Source organism: Suricata suricatta, chromosome 1 (genome assembly GCF_006229205.1).
Source record: "Suricata suricatta isolate VVHF042 chromosome 1, meerkat_22Aug2017_6uvM2_HiC, whole genome shotgun sequence".
NCBI lineage: Eukaryota > Metazoa > Chordata > Mammalia > Carnivora > Herpestidae > Suricata > Suricata suricatta.
Window position 1 is genome coordinate 26,003,859 of NC_043700.1, and position 20,777 is coordinate 26,024,635.

Genomic DNA, 20,777 nt, shown 5'->3' on the forward strand with positions numbered 1-20,777 from the left:
GCCTGGAGCCTGCTTCGGATTCTGTGTCTCCCTCTCTCTTTGCCCCTCCCCTGCTCATGTCCTGTCTCTCTCTTTTTTTCAAAAATAAATAAACATTAAAAAAAATTTTTAATCACTTTGTTAAAAAAAGCAAATTTAATACAGAGATCAGTTTTAAATTAACAATTTCTTTTTACTTTGCTATCCAAGTAAAACATAATTGGATTCAAAATTATCAACCCCTGGATCAAAAAATAAATTAAAACCCAAAACACTAAGCAACTGGAGAAAAAGGCAATAAGCTGGATTTTCTTTTATTCCATTTCCCTTTACTAAGGGGAAATGGGGTAAGGCTTTAGTGCAATTACCTCAATAAAAACTATTTCCTCTGTGACATGAATTAAGTCTTCTACCAAGTTTTACTGATGAGAGGAAAGGACAGTTCTGTTCACAAGACTCTTTCAACCGGTCCCTAAATCACATTTTAAAGAATAAACACAGGTTTGTTTTCAAATGTTCCTAAAAGGTAAAAATGAGACTCTTGGGTCGGAGACAAACGGTGCAATCTCTTGAGAGCTGAGGGGCTTGCAGATTCTTTTTTTTTAAGCCATTTTTTAGCAGAAGCCTCCTTCCACACCATTTCTGATTCCTTTGTTTGAAAACACCAAGTGACTGGAAGCTAAGGTAAGACTCCCAGGGGAAATCAGGGAGACAGAGCTTCTGCGTGAACCCCTTTCCTTGGGGAAGAAGGATACAAAAAGTTAACACCAATGGTGTCAAGGCTGGTGGAAAGAATAAGAACTAAACCCTTTGTTTTTATATTTCTTGTCATTTTAATGTAAGTCTGAAACAGACTGCTATGACATTGGACATTCACAGAGAACGTGTGCTTCTATTAAAAGACCTTTGCTGAAACATTTAAACTTTACTTCTTAAATGAATACGGAGGTTGCGAGCACTTCTGTCAGCACACCATCATTCACAACATTCTAGATACTTACTTTCTACCTTTTCCCAAAAAAGGTCATTCTCACTTAGTAGATCCCCACCACCACGGAAGGGTGCAAAGCTCCTGAGCTCAACAGTGATCAGAACACAGATAAGTGTAATTGGTAGTCCAAAGCTTGGTTTAAATGTCTGAAGAGGAGCAAATATCAAACAGTAAATACCAAACAGATTACTATCGTTATTTTATAAGGCAATGACTCATACACTAAAACCACGTAAGACTGATGTTTTGTGTCTGCAGGGTCTAACGGTAACAAAGCCTCAGTCTTAATGGCAGCACAGGTTTTAGAAATTAAATACATTTTCAGCTTTCCATAGTACTCATCACTTTCAGAAACCATAAAACAAAACTGCATAGTACACCAGCATATAATTCTCTACATAAGCATTTTCTCATGTATCAACTCTTAGTCTCAAGTAATAGAACACAAAAAGCAATACAGGACAAAAAAAACCACAGGACTTTTGCATATTCCTCCTTTCCCCCATTGTTAGCAGGTAGCACTTTTTTTTTTTTAAGAAACTGATGAAAAGTCAGAAATTTTGCATCCAACATTTGACTTCAACTTTTTACTTTCTTATCGTCTTCTGGTACCACCATATCCTAAAAAGAGAAGAGTAAAATTTATATTCAGTTTCAAAAATGCACTGGCACTGCTTTTAAAATTACAACAGTAACACATCTATCGTTAACAAATGAGTGAGAGAGACAGGAGGGCGGGAGTCGGGGAGACCGGGGCTCTGCGGACAGTGCTTCGCCCCCCACAACAGGCCTCCAAGGCGTCCGGGCACCACGCTGGCTACGCGCAGACATGCTGCTGCACGTCACTTGTAGTCAGGAAACTAAAGAAGATGGGTTCTGTGATGAGGGCAATGTGGTACCGGCAAGGCTCAAAGTCTAAGCCAAAAAGCAGAGAAGCCAATGGCGCCTGCCACCTGTCACATCTCCGGCGGCAAAACGAAACAGCATGGCGGATGGGGGCAGGTTTCAGGCTCTCAGTGGTAAAGGTTAATTTCGTTGCCTCACACACACATGTAAACGCACATGTGCTAACAGGTTATAAGATGACAAGTGTTCCCATCTGAAAGTCCGTTTTCTTTCAGGTTTTCCTTTAGGTTATTTAGTGCTTAATGATTTTCTTCATGTAAGTTCCATACACTTCTAGTTGAGATTTATGTCTTCTTTCAATTTTTATTTCCAATGAGAATGAGTATTCTATTACTGTCTTTTGTGCTATGTAGCTCCATTTTTATATATCCTCCCAATCACTACCTCCCCTTTTTTCTCCCCAAAAGTAACCACTACCTGAACATGTAACTCTAGAGATTGGCTTTGCTTGTTTCTAAACACGTATCTTTATGAATGTTGCAATCATATTTATATATATTCCTTTGTGTCTGACTTCTTTCTTTTCTTTTTATATTTGGTAGATCTATCCACATTACTGCATACAGCTCTTTATTCACTCTCCCTGTTGCACAGCTTTCCATCGTATGGCCATACCTCCATTTATTCATATAATTTACTGCTCTTGGATATGTGGGTTTCTTCCACTTGGAGGCTAAAGATGCGGGGCGCCTGAGGGGCTCAGTTAGTTAAGCATCCAACCAGATTTCAGCTCAGGTCACAATCTTGGTCATGAGATCAAGCTCCACACTAGGCACAGAGCCTGCTTAAGATTCTCTCTCTCCCTCTCTCTCTGACCTTCCCCTTCTTGAGTGCACATGCTCTCTTTCTCAAAAACAAACAAAAAAAGGAATAAAGATGCTGTGAGCAATCTCATACTTACCTTTCGGTGTACGAATGTGTGCACTTCTGTTGCTATGTGTCTGAGAGTGGAATGACGGGGTCTAGCGTACACTCGTGGTTAGTTTAGCAGGTAACGCCAAACGGTTTTTCAAAGTGACTGTATCAATTTACATTCACACCAGTACTATGAGAAATTCACTCTTGTACTTCAAAACATATTTAAATGTCAATATCAAGAATTAACTTCTCTTCTAGAACTTCCCCTGAAGACGAGTCCATTCCATAGCAATCTACTTCATGATCCATTACCTCCCATTCTCTGCTAATTAGATGGATGTTTACAAACAGTTATTTTTTTACTTTTTATATTATATCCTTGCTTTTTTACAAAATTTCCTCTTAACAATAGAAATAAACATTACCACCATACTTTAGACAATTATTTACAGTATGGATCCATACATATTTATTGAGTTTGGATGAATATTCAATAAATTAAAAATTCCATTTTAGAGCTTAAGAACAACTCTAGAAGTCACAGAATTAAACATATGTTCAGGAAGGCTGAAGGTCAAATCCTGGTTAGTTAATGTTGGAAGTGAATCTAAACCAAATCCCTGCTTGATATTTAAAGGAATGTTTAGAAGTGAGAGGAAAGAATGAATCTGAACTATATTTTGTCTCAGTTAACTGTGCTATTAATATTTCCGATGGGTATGCTAAAGAAAACTATGATTACTAATATATAATTAATTATCTTTTTTAATGTATTTTTAAGTTTATTTATTTATTTTTTGTGTTTATTTTTGAGAGAGAGAGAGAGCACAAGTGGGGGAAGGGCAGAGAGAAGGGGAGACACAGAATCGGAAGCAGGCTCGAGGCTCTGAGGTGTCAGCACAGAGCCTGACGCGAGGTTTGAACCCATGAACAATGAGATCATGACCTGAGCTTAAGTTGGATGCTTAACCAACTGAGCCACCCAGCCGCCCCTATTTATTTATTTTTGAAGGGGGCTGTGGGGGAGCAGAGAGAGAGGGAAGGACAGAATCCCAAGCAGGCTCAGTGCTGTAAGTGCAGAGCCCGCTGAGGGGCTCAAACTCAAACCGCGAGATCAGGACCTGAGCTGAAATCAAGAGTCAGACACTTAACCGACTAATCCACCCCGGTGCCCCCAGTTAATTATCTTCTTAAGTTCCAAAACTATGTCTATACTTTACTGCCACAAGAGAAGCAGCTCTATGTTTTCGCTCTCACCTGATGCTGTTCTGGTTCTGGTCGACGAGCTTGCATACGCCGAATAGCTACCTGAGGCCTCCTGAGGTGGTGAGTAGGCGCGACTATTCCACGTGCTGGAGGATGGAGGAGACCGGTAATACCACGAGTCAGAAAAGGGTGTTGCTCTACAAAGACACAACAGCATGTCAGGCATTTTCTTGTGACTTCAGTTTTAAATACCCTATTTCTAAACTCTCAGAAAAAAATCTTTATCAAGCGTTTTCCCTCAGTGTTCTGGTATAACATGAAATAGATACTACTTTGTTCTGATATCGTATGGTCATCGCCATGGCAGGGAAGTGACAGGGAGAAGCGACTCTTTCAGAACTCACACTCAGATAAAAATCTAAAATTAAACTACCATTTAACACTGAAGACATCCCCAAATCTGGCTCCAAGCCCTGTCCAGCCTTGCTTTCACCATTCCCCTACCAAACCTGACTGCTAACTGTTCCTCAAGCACAGTGTTCTTTCCTATCTTCTCGTTTTCTCAGATGTTAAGTATACAGTCTTTTTCCTAACTCATAATATCTATAAAGACGACATTGGAAGAAGAAACACAAAGAAAATAACATATACAGAACTGATGAAAGCCTGTACAGCAGAGACTGATTTAATAGGGTAATGTCACCATAATTTATTTTCCTCAACAAAACCAAATCCAGTCCAATTGCAAGCAAAACAAAGAAGCTTCCAGAGAAAAGTGGAATTAAAGAGCAAGTAAGGTCAATGCAAAACCTACCGATTCCTGCCGAACAAATAGCCTAGTACTCCTCCAGTTCCCAAGCCAGTCCAGAACCCGGGTCCTGAATTGTCATATCCTTGTTGTCCTGTGAAAGCGCTGCCAAAACCAGAAGATGCGCCATGTGGTCCTAGAAATAAAAATGATTTATCCTCATGTAATCAAAACATGGCCTACACCACCAAAAATAACATGACATTTCAGTTATTTCATCTGTACTATCTACTGCTAGTACTCAGCACTCCACTCATAAACAAGTTGTATTCAAAGAGTGTATTCATAAAATACTGGTTTATAACTGAAGAGTGCCTTTCTCACAGACATGAAAAAAAAAAAGGATCTTGGAAGGGAGGGGGGTTCCTTCCTGTAAAGTCACATTTGCCCTGCTCAGGATCAGCTAGTGCAAGATGACCCCCCTTGTGGGAGGTCCTTCCTTTCTGCATTACGAACATCTATGAAAGCTTCACGAGATAACTGTCCTTGGGTGCCTAATACAGGAATTCAAGTGGAGGCAGCCAGATATTTGTATCGATTGGAAAGTCAGGTCTTAGACCAAAAAAGTATCTTCTGCTCGGATGAAGTGTTTTTTTTAACAACTCAGTATAATACATCAGTATAACACACATAGACGAAAGTGTTTTAATCTCACTTGTGCAGCATAATAAATTTGTACGTAGGTCCCCGTGCATGGAACCCCCACCCACATCAATGAAACATTTGTAGCACCCAGAGGCTCCCTCATGACAATTCCCAATAGATGCCCACCCACGTCGGAGAGCAGCATTACCCCAACTTCTCTCACCATACTTTGGTCTTACCCATTCCTGAACTTCTAAATATAATCATGTATTAGGTACTCTTCCGTGTCTGGCACGTCACTGTGTCTGTGAGAGTCAACCCCCACTACTGCACACATCAGGTTCTGTTTTTGTTTTTTTAGAACCGATCTATAGTATTCCTTTGTATGAAAAAAAATCACAATTTGTCCCACTCTTATGTTTATGGACATTCTATTTCCAGTTTTTGGCTGTTGTGAATAAAACTACTGTAACTATTCCACGCATATCTCTTTGTGTACAGATACGTGCATTTCTCTTACGTATGTGTGGGGGAACGGAGCTGCCGGGTCAGCGGGGAGCCGAATGCTGAATGTCAGCAGACAACGACAGTTTTCCCACGTGCTTCCTATTGTAACTCCTACCATCAAGTTGCAGTTGACTCCAGCCTTGCCATTGCCACTACTTGGCACTCTGCCTTTGTAATGTTAGCTCTTACGGTGGTTATATGGTGGTTAATAATGAACTCAGCGTGGTTTTAATTTGCATCTTCCTGAAGACTAATGGCGTGAGGTACCTTTTCATACTGTTACTGGACATCTGGATATCTTCTTTTATTATAAAATGGCTGTTCAAGTCTGACCATTTTAAAAATTGGATTGTCTGTCTTTCCTCAGATTTGTGAGAATTCTTTACATATTCTAGATACATACCCTTTGTTGGAAATAATGGTTTACAAATATTTTCTCCCAGTCTGTGGCTTGCCTTTTCACTCTGTTAATATTGTCTTTTGATGGCTAAACATTCTCAGTTTAACTAAGTCCAATTTATCCATCTTATCTTTCTGGCTAGAACTTTTTGTATTCAAAGCAATTTCTGCCCACCCCATGGTCATGACAAATATTTTCCTATGTTTTACCTTCTATGCTGAGATCTATATTTAACGAATAGATATTTGTGCATGGTATGAGACGGATTTCAAGGTAAATGCTTATTGCCAAATCTGATCAAGTTTTTCTGATTAAGAGGATTTGTAATTTAATCATGCCACCTTAAAATAGTGGTTGCAATTATCCTTACACAGAAAAATAGGTACCAGAAGTTGAAAATGAAAATAATGAGAAGACAAATATGCTTGGGTCTCCCCATGCCACCATTTCCTATTTCAGAAACCAGCACGAGATTCACTCCCTCACCTCGACCCTACTTGTTGCCATCATGCAGGGAAACATACCTGTGTAGTCAAACTTAAAGCCTGCAGGAGGGGGTCCTGCCGAGTTGGTGAATCTCTGATAACGATGGGAATATGGAGGATGCTCAGAATACGGGGGAGGAGAATCCTGACCATCACTAAGGAACAATTTATAAACTCCAAAAGCAATAGCAAGTAGCACTACGATGGTAATCAATCTACTGATGCCACAGGAATCTGAGGAGGACAGCTTGTCATAGTAAGAAGAGAAGGAGTTAAAGCCATAGTTTTTTTCAGACTCTCTCAATTTCTTCAGGCCAAGTTCTGTGTAATCTAAGTGATACTCCAAGCCACAGGAACCTCTCAGTACATACTGGTCTTCAGAGGATTCATAGCCTTCACAGCTCACCACAGTTTTTCCAAATTTATATGCAACATCTAAATCGGTCTTACATTCCCACTGTGAAGAAAAAACAGAAACAGATTATTAGAATCAAAAAACTTAAGTAAATACTATTTGGGTCATACAGCTATCATAACAATGCAAAATGAAGTTGGGGAATGATAAACAAAGTTCAAAACAATGATACTTCGGTGTTGGGGAGAAGGCAACCTAAGGGCTTGAAAGCTAGGTTGGAGGTACCTGAGTGTTTGTTTTACTACTATTCCTTATCCCTTACACATACACATGAAGAATTCTTTTGTACATATTAAGTATTCCACAATTTATAAATGTTAAGCAAAAATTTAAAGGTCGACCTTTTGCTACTGTAGTTCAAGATGTTTACTTTAAAAATAGAGGTTCTTGGGGCACCTCGGTGGCTCAGTCAGTTGAGCGTCCAACTCTTGATTTCAGCTCAGGTCAGGATCTTGCAGTTCATGGGTTCAAATTCTGTGTGGAGCCCCATGCAGAGCCTGCTTGGGATTCTCTCTCTCTGTGCCCCTTCCTTGTTCGTCCCCTGTCTCTCTCTCTCTCTCTCAAAACAAATAAATGAAAACTTTAAAAATAAAATAATTCTTTAAAAGTTAAGGCTCAAAAATCAGTATCATACATGAATACCTGGTAACTACATGTAGCATCAGAGATAGTACATAACCCTGTGGAAAAAAACTTTCTACACCGGAGCTTAGGTGGCTCAGTCGGTTAGGCGTCCGACTTCGGCTCAGGTCATGATCTCATGATTCGTGAATTCGAGCCATGTGCCAGGCTCTGTGCTGATAGCTAGCTCAGAGCCTGGAGCCTGCTTCAGAGTCTGTGTCTCCCTCTCTCTCTGCCTCCGCCCAACTCAAACTCTGTTTCTCTCAAAAATAAACATGAAAAAAAATTAAAAACCGAAACTTTCTATAAATTTTTTTAATAATAGCATGGACTAACTTTTTAGGGTCCAATCCTATAAGTAATCTCTTTAAAAAAATTTTTTTAAGTAATTTCTATGCCCAGCATGGGGCGTGTCTTCGAAACCTCAAGATCAAGAATCACATGCTCCACCAACAGAGACAGTCAGGTAACCCATCTCTTATATTTTAAGATGTTTAGAAAATTGCAAGAAGAATTCACACTAGCCTCAAATATTTCCACCTTAAAACAAAAAAGTCCAAGTTTAGTTTTAATTCCATAATTATATTTTGGGCTAAACAGGTAATATGCTTCCGTAACAGCATTTAAAGAGACACAAGCTAAAATAGATCTGGTTTGTTCTTCTGTCTTTCTGTAGTTTTTGGCCAAATTACCTTCCTTTCTCAAATTTCAGACATGCTATTTTATTTTTTATAGCAGCTTTATTGGGGTATGACTCATTTATCATACATGCACCCACTTTGATGGTTTTAGTACATTCATAGTTGTGCAACCACTGCTGCAATCAATTTTAGCATATTTTCACTACTGCAAAAAGAAATCTCATCTCCATTAGCACTCATTCCTTACTTCCTCCCAAATTTCCCAGCCCTAGGCAATCACCAGTCTGTCTCCCTGGGTTTCCCTATCCCGGACATTTCATATGAATGTCATCAGACAATATGTGACTGGCTTCTTGCACCCAGCATCATGCTTTCACACATACTGTAGCACGTATCTCTACTTCATTCTTTTTTATGGCTCAATAATATTTCATTGTATGGCTAAATCATATTTTGTTTATTCATTCATCAATGACGAACATTTACGATGTTTCTACTTTTTGGCTATTATAAATAATACTGCTACAAACATTTATGTACACACATTTTTGTGTGGACACACGTTTTTAATTCTTTTGGGTATATACCTAGAAGCGGAATGACGGGGTAACTCTATGTCATGAGGACCCGCCAGACAGTTTTCTAAAGTACCTGCACCATTTTACATTCCTAACACTCTACAATTCCTGATCATATTATTTCTCAAAAGTACGTTGGTATTTTTTGAGGAATGACAGTAAAATGATAACCAGCAGAGATTCTCTAACCCCACCCCAAGTTTTGAAAATTTACTAATGTAGGGGCGCCTGGGTGGCTCAGTCGGTTAAGCCTCCGACTTCGGCTCAGGTCAGATCTTCGTGGGTTCGAGCCCCGCGTCAGGCTCTGTGCTGACAGCTAGCTCAGAGCCTGGAGCCTGCTTCTGGTTCTGTGTCTCCTTCTCTCTCTGCCCCTCCCCCTCTCATGCTCTGTCTCTCTCTGTATCAAAAATAAATAAAACATTAAAAAGATTTAAAAAAAAAAAAAAGAAAATTTACTAATGTCTAAGAAGAAATCTATGGCACGAAAATTACAAGGACTATTTCCAGGCCTTAAAATCAGTTTTCTTTGGAGGATGTTTTTCCAGAAAATAACCAATTTATATTTACATATTTAACTTGAGATTTTCTACATGCGCTTCCCAAAAATACTGAATAATATCCCAATAAACACTTTATTGAATAAAAATTCCCACTAGACTGCCATCAACATAATGAATATTACCTGTACATCATAACCATCCCAGCCCTTGTTCTGACACTGTATGACTTTCGGGGTATAAGCATCACATCCAGCTGTGCCTCCAACACATCTCAACTGTGGGATCGGAGCCAGCCTACGGGAGGTGGTATAGCGGTCATGGTGGAGGGTCAGAGCTTTTACATCCTGCAATAGTATTCTGTCTGAAACAGGAAGAACACAGACGAACAGGTAGTAAGTATCCTGTCAAACACAGAAAGGGTCAGTCATCCTAATAAAACTCTTGTCATAGAAAATACTTTCAAAAGTAAGTGGGTATAGAATTCTAGATTGTCACTCAAGCAAGAGGTGGAATTTTCAGACATCTGAAAGGTTTCAAAATATTTACCTCCCAGGTATCAATTCTCAGTGAGATAATGAAGGATGTTCACCGCCAAGAGAAAAAACCAAACAAAGAGAAAGACATAAAAACCAGAGGACTAAAGCAAAAGTAATGGCATACAAAGGGACAAAGGAGATCCCAAGGAGAGTGATGACTGAAGACAGCAATGTGACAGCCATGGCCAGGCAGAGGGAACCAAGTCCACACTGAAAGAGTCCTGACGCTCAAAAGACACACGAGGGCTGCCACCGACATTCCCTGCTGCTACCATACCATCTCATTTAAACCTAAGGAAAGAATGCCCAGGTGAACCTGGCTTTGGTTTTTATCTGTATTTGGTCTGTCTTGACCTCAAGCTAATGAAGTTTCTCCTCTTCTCCACCATGTCCTGCTAACTGGGATCAGCTGGCTTTAACCTATTCCTGAGTGCAACAGATAGAACATGGGAAGGTAAGAAGTAAAAGATCTAGAGCAACCTACTCCTTCTGACCATATTTCTGTCTCATGTTCAATATCAGACCACTGCAGTCTTCGACAGATACCTTAATCACAAGGAGTCCTATGTGGCCCATGACTTTCCCCAGTGATTTCCCCAGGAAGGGTGCTTAAAATCTCGGGAAAACTGACGCCAGAGACCTTTTCTTTAAACCACTACAAAATTAGCTCGTCAGTTTTTCAAAAACTTTTAGGGTCTTACCACATACATGACTAGAAAAACTGGAGTAAAAAAAAAAGTATTCATTCAAAACTCAGGAAAATAGCTACCTCCAGGAAAGGAGATGTGCTTAGAAAGGATCATGCAGAATGCTTTTTTCTTTCTCTTAACTGAATGGGCCTACAAAGGTGTTCAGTTTTTCTCCTTTAAACTATTCATGGATGTTTTATTTATTCATCTTTATATATATTTCATGATTTTTTAAAATAGTGAAACCCACTCTTCCTCCAATTTTACATTTCTGTGATAACCCAAATTAACAACCTGGTAAGTACTTTTTACTTGCTTACCCAGACACAGATACAGGAGTTGTTTTGATTGCTGTTAATTTATTTTTATTAAAAAAAAAAGTGTCTCCCTCTCTCTGCCCCTCCGCTGCTCATGCTCTCTCTCCCAAAAATAAAAAATGTTAAAAAAAAAATTAAATTTTTATTCTGATTTTCTACCAGGAACTGTAATCTGAAATAGCCTCAGGTGATAATGGAAATCTCAACTTTACTGGAGAATCACAGCTAATAAATATAGATAAAATGACAGAATTAGGAAAAAAAAATCATCATTTTATAACCCTTCAAGAAACAGATTCAGACAAGGATTTATGTGTTTTAAAATCATTAGGAGTGCCTGGGTGGCTCAGTCGGTTAAGCGTCCGGCTTCGAGCAAGCTAAAACAATGCCATGAAATAACAATCCAGAAGGTAGGATATTCTGAATAAAGGACAACATGCCCAAGCCCTTCAGCAAAGCAATAGCATAAAAAAAGGATGTCTACATTTTAAAAGCCTTAAAGGAGAATACAATCAAATGTGATGTACAGATCTGGATTGGGTCTTGGTTTGAGCCAGTTTGGATATTTTAGGCACAACTGCGAATATGGAATAATTAGTTGACGTTAAAAAATTAAGATTAATTTTGTCAGGGGTAATGTTGTTTTTACCTTGTGGGGAAAAGTTCCTTTTAAAAAAGGGGAGGAGCATATTGAAGGATTTAGTGGTGGTCTGTCATGATGCCTAAAATTACATGAAAATATTTCAACCTTAAGTATGGAGTTGAGGGGTGCCTGGGTGGCTCAGTCGGTTGAGCATCCGACTTCAGCTCAGGTTACAATCTCACAGTTCGTGGGTTCGAGCCCCGCATCAGGCTCTGTGCTGACAGCTCAGAGCCTGTTGCCTGCATCGTATTCTGTGTCTGCCCCTCTCTCTGCCCCTCCCATACTCATGCTCTGTCTCTGTTTCTCAATAATAAATAAATGTTAACCAAAAAAAAATTTTTTTTTAATATGGAATTGAAAGGAAACAAGAAATATACAAAGATTGATAACCTGCCACCAAAATTTAAAATATTTTTCCCAGGGGCACCTGGATGGCCCAAGTCGGTTAAGCATCCAACTTCAGCTCAGGTCATGACCGCCCAGTGTTCATGGGTTCAAGCCTGAGAGTTTGCTGACAGCTCAGAGCTGGGAGCCGCCTTCAGATTCTGTGTCTCAAGCTCTCTCTGCCCCGCCCCCACTCACGCTCTCTCTCTCAAAAATGAATAAACATTAAAAAAAATGTTTTAGAAATAAATCCAGATATATGTGGAATTCAATAAAAGATAAAGAGGGCTTTTTTAACTTAGTAAAAGAAGAAAAAGCCTTCCTTAATAAATGACACCAGCATAACTGACTATGCAGCTAGAAGAAACTCTACCTACAGCTATTAAAAACTTAATTCCACATGGACTAAAATTTCCAAGAATTACATTAAAATAAAATATGCTATATTAACCCCAAACTACCACGTCATACATAAAAACTATAATAATGAAAGTATTTAGTGGTTTAAAAAGTCATAAGGTGGGGCACCTGGGTGGCCCACGCAGGTGAGCATCCGATTCTTGATTTCGGCCCAGGTCATGATCCCGGAGTTGTGGAATCAAGCCCTGTGTCAGGCTCTGTGCTGAGCGTGGAGCCTGCTAGAGATGCTCTTTCCCTCTGCCCTTCTCCCCAACTTGCACATATGCTTTCTCTAAATTAAAAAAATTAAAAAATTGTTTAAAAAGTCATAAGACATTATTAAACTAAACAGGAAAAATTAAATTAAAAAATAAAGTAAGTAACAGGAATAGCAGTAACTTGAAATTATTGTAGCAGTGTTAGATAAAGCAAAGAACACTGAACTAAATTCCCATCATCAACTTGCAAAATGACTTTTAACTTATCTGTACAGAAATTTTCAAACTCGTAAAATTAAGAAGGTAATATCAACTTTAAAACTGGTCATGAAGCTTACATTTATCAACCTTAAAATAGACTGTGAAGCTTAGAAATGATTTACTAGAATTATTCACAGCACCGTACTTTGCACATAATAGATGATCAAGTACAATAAATATTTTTGAGATGTTTAAGGAGCTATATACATATGAAATATTAATACCATAACCCTCCAGCATCGTTTCTCCCTAGACATCCTAAAGATCACTAGGTTTTGTGGCCCTAAAAATTCCTATGTTGAAGCCCTAATCCCAAGGTCATATTATTTGGAGGCAAGGTCTTTGGGAAGTGATTAGGTTTAGATGAAGGCTTGCGGATGAAGCCCCTCATGATAGGATTAGAGCCTTGAGAAGAGGAAAAGACCAGAGCCCTCTCCTTCTCTGCCATGTGAGGACATAACAACAAAACAGCCTTCCGCAAACCAAGAAACCAAACACCAAATATGCTGGCACCCTGATCTTCAATTTCCCAGCCTCCAGAAAACAAGAAATAAATGCTTGTTGTTTAGCCCACCCAGTCATGGTATTTTGTTAGAGCAGCCTGACCTGAGACAAGGTCTGCGTACAAAATGCTCATTCCCATCCTCCAACAGCTGTATCAATCAAGGGTCACAGGGAGTTCCCTGAAGTCCACACTCAGAAATATAAATCCAATTACAGGTCTCAAATTTAAGACGAACAACACCAAAGTCCCCCAGACATGCTTCTCCCACCATCTTCCACATCTCAGGAAATGGTAACTCCACACTCCTAGCCACGCAGGCAAAAAACCTTGCCTTCTCCTCTCACCCCTACATCTAATCCATCAGAATATCATGTCAGCTCCACCTTCCAAACAGGTAAGAATCCAATCACTCTCACCAACTCCACTGCCCCTCCCCTGGCCAAACCATCACTGCTCTTGAAACTCACTGTACCAGCAGCCTCCTCACTAGCCTCTCAGCTTCCCTGGCCCTCCTACACTCTGTTCTCCACAGAGCAGACAGAATGAGCCTTAAAATACAATTCATAGCAGGTCATTTAGGTTTCTCATCAAATGTCACCTTAACAGTGGCTTCTTCCCTGACCAATGCGTATTTTGAAAATCCCACTTCACACCCTGTCTTCCTTCCCCTGTGTTATCATTGTCCATACCACTTTTCACCATACGACATGCTACTCACCAATTTGTTTACTGTCTATTTCTCATAAGTAGACGTAAACTCCTTGGGGTCAAGACACTCAGTTTCGTTAACTGCTATATTCCCAACACCCAGAAAAGGGACTTAAAGATAAAATAACTCCATAAAGAATTTTGAAAAGTCCTAGGTGTTATGCTGAGAAACACAGAGATGTACTGAGACCACTGAAGCCCAATTAAGGGAATCTTTATTACCAGCCAGAACCGCACAGAGTTAACAGAACTCTCTAAATGTGTCCAAGAACTCGGGGCTTTTTATAATGAACAAGCAGGCAGGAAGTACAGAAGCAGAATTGAGCGCTACTGCAGGGAGCTAGGAAGAGATAAGAAAAGGGCCCTTATCCTGGTATGCAGGAAAACATTTGTCATTCTGAAGGCAAGGTTTTGGGTGGTAGGGGGGTTTCGAAGAAATAGTTATTACCTTAAGGACAGAGTTTGCCAGCTGTGTCGTAAATAACCATTAACAGGGACCATCAACCCATGTCTTTCTACTTGTTTATTTTTCTTTATCTTGTACCTGGGGGCAGTGAAGGCCTAGAAGGTAAACTCTGGGTCAAGATGGAAGGTCTATGGCTAAATTCATGCGCAACATGAGTAATCTCTTTAGAATGCATACACAATTTTTTTCCAGACAAATCACTGGTCTAGGTTAGCTAAAGACAATGTAAGTGCATCCAAAGCTTAAAAAAAAAAACAAAACTGATTATTGCTTTACTAAAGGGCTTGACAAAACTTAACCCAACAAAATACTTTCATAAAACAGTTCCTCAAAGTAAATTTAAGGCAACTAGGATTTATAAATATCAACTGTGTTTACTCTGCAAAATATTTTGGTGCTTTTTTTCCAGAACAATAGTTTATAGAGTACGTAGACTAAGATTTCCAAGAAGCGGTTCACCGTTAATTTAAATTTGGTTCCTTTTTTTTTTAATTCCCCTGATTCTTCATCTGTAAACCTCCTTCTTTTACTTAAGAATTTGAAGGTTCAACTTATGTTTCAATCCAGTTTTTAAATTACAATTCTGACCAAAGTCTCATCTCTATATACAACTTTCCAGGAATACATAAGAAAATTATATGGACATTTAAACCCAACTTGGCAGGGCGCCTGGGTGGCTCAGTGGGCTAAGCCTCCGACTTCGGCTCAGGTCATATCTCACGTTCATGGGTTCGAGCCCCGCGTCAGGCTCTGTGCTGACAGCTAGCTCAGAGCCTGGAGCCTGCTTCCGATTCTGTGTCTCCTTCTCTCTCTGCCCCTCCCCCTCTCATGCTCTGTCTCTCCCTGTATCAAAAATAAAATAAAACATTAAAAAAAATTTAAAAAAAAATAAACCCAACTTTGCTTTTATTACTAATAAAACATCCACATTCAAATGAGTTAATCAAAGTCAAGCACCTTCTCTCTTATTTTAGCACTTAGGAATAAAATAGGAAATTACAGAAATAAATCTGTTGCTTAAGAAACAGGCATTTCCTATCATCCAAGTTACAAATGCAATATTGAAACTTTTAATGCCATAACATCTTCATTTCCCAAACAGAAAATGATGTTTAACTGTTTAAAAATTATTTCTTACATAATTCCAACAGAACAGTATGCATCATTAAATGGAAATCTGTATCTGTAAGATTTAATAGATGGAGGCAGTGATGGGAGGAAAGAAAGACACCAGGTTATGAAGCCAAGAAAGCCTTTATTGGGATCTGCGATTCCCGGGCGAGGTCCCATGACCCCGGGAGTGGGGAGTCAGGGAAGTCGAGCCTGATAGGTGATGGGGAGGCGGGGGTTCTGGGTGAGGGGGTTCTGGGTTTGATCTTGGGAGGGCAGATTATCAAATAAGGGCATTTCAGGGGCTTGGAGGGATGAAATAGGTTGCCTCCTCTGTCAGGGTGATGGGAAGCTGGAGCTTCATGATTGGCTGTTTCCAAAGGGGGCAGGACATCCCAGGTCTGCAGGTGAGGGGCGGGGTAGTCTGTGCACCTGTTCTCCTCCAGCCCCCAGAGAAATGGCTGCTTGGTAGCCACCTTAGGGTGACTCTTACAGTATGTTTATGTATATATTACAGAGAATATTATTTATCCCACAAAAATTCTTCAGAAAATTCCAATAACACAGTAGTAAGAAAAAATTCTTTCGCCAGAAATTACTTTTCATGTACCATCACACACACAGAATAATAATGTCTTTTAAATTCTAGTGTTCGGTGAAAAACAATGGGAAAAGCGGACGTAAGGAAATGAACTTCACTGTAGTGGTCAGAATAAGAAGCATGAGTTTTGCTCACATGTCTATGATTCTGCTAACCTACCTGCAAGATTTACACCCGTGTCCACTAGGTGTGACTCACAGACTGCCGGTGCTGTGGCAACTGTCAGCCACAGCAACAGGCAGCCATGACAACAGGCAGCGAAGATGACCTCAGACAGTCATGACAACAACACAAAATGAGCAGGTGAGTATTGAGCTTTCCAGTTAGTCTAACGGATGAGGCCTGTTGTCCGAGGAAGAAGGTAAATAAATACTGGGGGTACAGGGAAGGGAGAAAGGGGACCTTAAATATACAGAGCCGTCCCGCCCCGCCCACTTCCCAACTGTCCCCACTTGTCCTGTAAGACTTCTGGGAAAAGCAAAAGAGCCAGGTAGGACGCAGATGACTAGGGAAGAAGATGGAAATGAGATATTAGGGCAGAAAGGCCCAGGCGGCAACGCACGGAAATGATCGCCCGCTGGGCCTCTGGGCGCTAGCTGAATTTAAAACAAAGGGGCGGGTGAGGACAGCACTCACCAGGGTCGTTCCAGCCAAGGGCAGGGCCAGTGATCAGCAGAAGCAAGAGGAGGCGGGGAAGAAGAGAGTGTCCAGCAGATTCCGGCCCGCCGAGTACGGCCATGGCTCCGGTGAAGAGGACGGATGTCAGGCGCTCACGGGCCGGAACCCGGGCTGCGGAAGCCCGCGCGCCGCCGCGCGACAATACAAGCACAAAGGGCGGCGGCGAAGGGAACGTCTGTCTGCAAAGCCGCAGCGACGATCCGTCCGCAAGTGTTACGTCACTGCCACTGCGTTGCACGTTAGAACACGAATGGACGCCGCGGGCCCCGCCCCTAAGGCTTTGAGCGGCTGGGGGCGGGGCCAAGGGAGGAACGGGGCTGCCGCGGGCAGAGCCCTGGGCGGGGCGCAGGATGTTGTGGGCGACACCGAAATCCGGGCCTCTCCCTGTTGCGTTTGGTCTGTGGCTCCGAAAGGTTCCGCGCGAAGGTGCAGCGGTTAGAGAGATTGAAACCAACGCGAAATCTAAGTGTAGTTAGGTTATGCCTTTTCGAAACCTTCATAAGCTCCATGAGAGAAGTGACTGCGTTAGAAAACTTTTTGTCCTCAGCACCTAACATGGAGCCTGGCAGGTCACTCGCGTCCCCCTACTGATTGCTAAGATTGGGGTAAAAAGTAGCATTGTAATATGTTGTCTGGGGGGCGGTGCCTGGGTGGCTCAGTCGGTTGAGTGTCTGGCTTCGGCTCAGGTCATGATCTCTTGGTTTGTGGGTTCAAGCCCCGCGTCAGGCTCTGTGTTGACAGATAGCTCAGAGCCTGGAATCCATCTTCAGATTCTGTGTCTCCACCTCTCTCTGACCCTCCCCTGCTCAAGCTGTTTCTTGCTTTCTCAAAAATAAATAAAACATTAAAAAGAATTTTTTAAGAAATATGTTGTCTGGTTCAGAAGCTCAGAACCTCTACTTATCTTGTGTACATGGAGGCAGTAGGAATTTACAAAATATCAGGAGAAGAAACTACTACCCAAAGAACCAGAGGAAAACAGTTCTAAGAGTGCAGGAGCATTATTTTGAGGTCTGACAGACAGGCCTGGGTTTCTCTCATTCATTCATTCAACAAATGCCAGGCACTGTTTTAGGCATGAAGGATATAAGCAAAATCCCAGCACTCATGGACCTTACACTGAAGTAGGATAGGACAAACATTTAAGAATTAGTAAACAAAGATATTCGGCAGATAAATGCAGTAGTGAAAGTAACACAGGATGTTACAATAGAGACTAGGAGGTGACTTTAGGGAGGCATTTCCTTGCTGAGGAAGTGATTTTGAAATTTGAGATCTGAAAGAGAAAGAACCACCCATACAAAGATCAGGGGAAGGTCCTTCAGGGCTTAAGGAACAGTGGATGGACAAGCCCTAGCTTTTTGTTTTGAGGAATAGTCATTAATTCAGCCAATAACTTTATATACTGAGCATCCACCAGTACCTAACAGGACCTGCCAGGCACTGTTACAGCACTGGGGATAGAATAGTGAATAAAACAAAATTAAGGGGGTAGGAGAGGCAAACAGGTTCATTATAAGTGAAGCAAAGTAAATTAGGTGAAGAGTGGAACAAGAGGAGGCAGAACAGTGGGGGCTTGGAGTGGGACAGAGGGAGACTGGAATAATGAATAGAAGATTCTGTTCTAAATATGTTAAGTTTGCAGTGACTATAAGCATCCAGATAGACATGTCAAACAGACACTTGAATATACAACCGGCGGGTGACGACAGCACTCACCAGGGTCATTTCAGCCGAGGGCCAGGCCAGTGGTCAGCAGAAGCAAGAGAAGGCATTTCAGAGCTAAAGTAAACTTGGTAGTTTTGTTTTCAAAATGAAGTCTCAAGAAAAGGTACAATGCATCGGAAGAGAATTTAGATATGGGAAAGAAGGAGACCCAGAACTAAAACTAAGAGAACACTATCATTTGAACTCTGTGCTGAAGAAGATGCTGGAAAAAGATCTGAAAAGTAGCCTCTGGTGAGATATGAGAAAAGCCGGGAGAAGAGCAATAAGGTAGCTGAGTGAAAGAGAAAGATCACCCATATCTACTCTTGTTGAAAATTTGAAGCAAAAAGCAACCTTTGGATTTTGCAATGCAAAGGTCATGAATTACCTTGACAAGAGAATTGCTGTTATTTGAGATCACATCATTTGCAAATGTACAGTTCTAGAGAGTGGTGAACAAAACCTTAAAGTGGACTAACTTACATTCTGGGGGAAGAGACAAACAAGTAATATAAGGTTCAGATAAATAATAAGTGCTTTCAAGAACAAAACAGAGTAATACACACAAAACCAGCCTCAAATACAGAAAACAAAGTGATGGTTGCCAGAGGGAAGGTGAAATAAAGAGGATTAATAGGTTTCTGGTTATAAAATAAAAAAGTCACAGGGATGAATGTATAGCATAGGAAATATAGTCAATAATATTGTAATAATGTTGTTTGATGGTAGATTGTCACCACACCTATCATGGTGTGTACTGAATATAGAATTGTTAAATCAATATGTTGTACATCTCATGTTAATTACATTTCAATGTTTAAAAAAGAAGAAGAAAACAGGGTAATGTAATGTGAAGTGCCATAATAAACAAGAATGTCCATGGGGCACTGGGTGGCTCAGCCGGTTAAGGGCCTGACCTCGGCTCAGGTCATGATCTCACAGTTGGTGGGTTCGAGCCCTGCAGTGGGCTCTGTGCTGACAGCTCAGAGCCTGGAGCCTGCTTTGTATTCTGTGTCTCCCTTTCTCTCTGTTCCTCCCTAGTTCATACTCTGTATCTATCTCTCTCAAAAATAAATAAACATCAAAAAATTAAAAAAAAAAAAGAATGTCCAGGAAGGGTTCTGAGAAGCTACTGTTTTTAGCTGAGATCTAAATGATAAGGGGCAGTTTCTTAAATCGTCTCTGAGACACAGCAATCGGAATGTGTGGACCTGATTTGGGTCCTGATACAAACAATAAATTAATTAATTAATTAAATGACATTTATGAGACAATTGAAAATTTGAACACTGACTAGATATATGATGTTAAAGAATTGTTTTTTTAGGTTTGATAAATGTACTGTGGGATATCATTTTTAATGATCCCTTTAGAAACATACTAAAATATTAAAGGTGAAATTATGTCTGGAATATTCTTCAAAATAATTTGGGGGAAAATAATATAGGAGGTAGGGGAAAGGATGGAGAATATAGACAAAACAACATTGACCATATGTTCATTTTTGAAGGTAGTTGATGGTACAGGGAATTCATTATACTATTCTAACTATTTTTATATATTTAATTTTTCCATAATAACATTTTTTAATGTTTTTAGTGTTTTTATTTATTTCTGAGAGAGAGAGACAGAGCATGAGCAGGGGAGGGGCAGAGAGAGGGAGACATAGAATCCAAAGCAGGCTCCAGGCCCCAAGCTGTCAGCACAGGGCCCGACATGGGGCTCAAACTCACAAACAAACCATGAGATCATGACCTGAGCTGAAGTCAAACACTCAACGTACTGAACCATCCAGGCGCCCATAACATTTCTAAAAACTGAAACTGGGTAGCTCAGTTGGCTAAGCGTCCAACTCTTGATTTCAGCTCAAGTTGTAAGACCCTCCTCGGGTCAAGCTGACCCTAATGAAAAATTACCAACCATTGTTTCACTCTCCAGCCCTTCTGCTTGAACAATCAAGGGTTGGGGAATTGAGCTCTGGGAGTCCTAAGATGTAACCCATAAGTTATAATATAAAGGTTAACTTGTTTTCTAAGATATTGTTGCTAGATCCCACCTTTTGTTATATATTTTTT

At 40.5% G+C, this 20,777-nt stretch overlaps 1 protein-coding gene across 1 annotated transcript; it reads right to left on the reverse strand.

Annotated features, from left to right (window-relative positions):
• Positions 1 to 517: 517 nt before the first annotated feature.
• On the reverse strand, positions 518 to 17,204 carry SARAF (store-operated calcium entry associated regulatory factor). Its single transcript, XM_029935567.1, has 6 exons — positions 16,954 to 17,204; positions 9,663 to 9,841; positions 6,765 to 7,182; positions 4,755 to 4,884; positions 3,992 to 4,137; positions 518 to 1,591 (listed from the first exon to the last, which is right to left on the reverse strand). Exons 1-6 carry the CDS (start codon positions 17,054 to 17,056, stop codon positions 1,566 to 1,568), a joined length of 1,002 nt encoding a protein of 333 aa, XP_029791427.1. The 5' UTR covers positions 17,057 to 17,204; the 3' UTR covers positions 518 to 1,565.
• Between the last annotated feature and the right edge of the window lie 3,573 nt (positions 17,205 to 20,777).

What these genes read in the sequence shown, in the direction of transcription:
- SARAF (XM_029935567.1), bottom strand. Translation starts at nt 17,056, where the DNA reads ATGGCCGTACTCGGCGGGCCGGAATCTGCTGGACACTCTCTTCTTCCC. An exon ending in GGGATGGTTATGATGTACAG is followed by an intron (nt 7,183 to 9,662) that starts GTAATATTCATT and finishes TTTTCTTCACAG; the next exon opens with TGGGAATGTAAGACCGATTT. An exon ending in CAGAACCAGAACAGCATCAG is followed by an intron (nt 1,592 to 3,991) that starts GTGAGAGCGAAA and finishes TTCTCTTTTTAG; the next exon opens with GATATGGTGGTACCAGAAGA.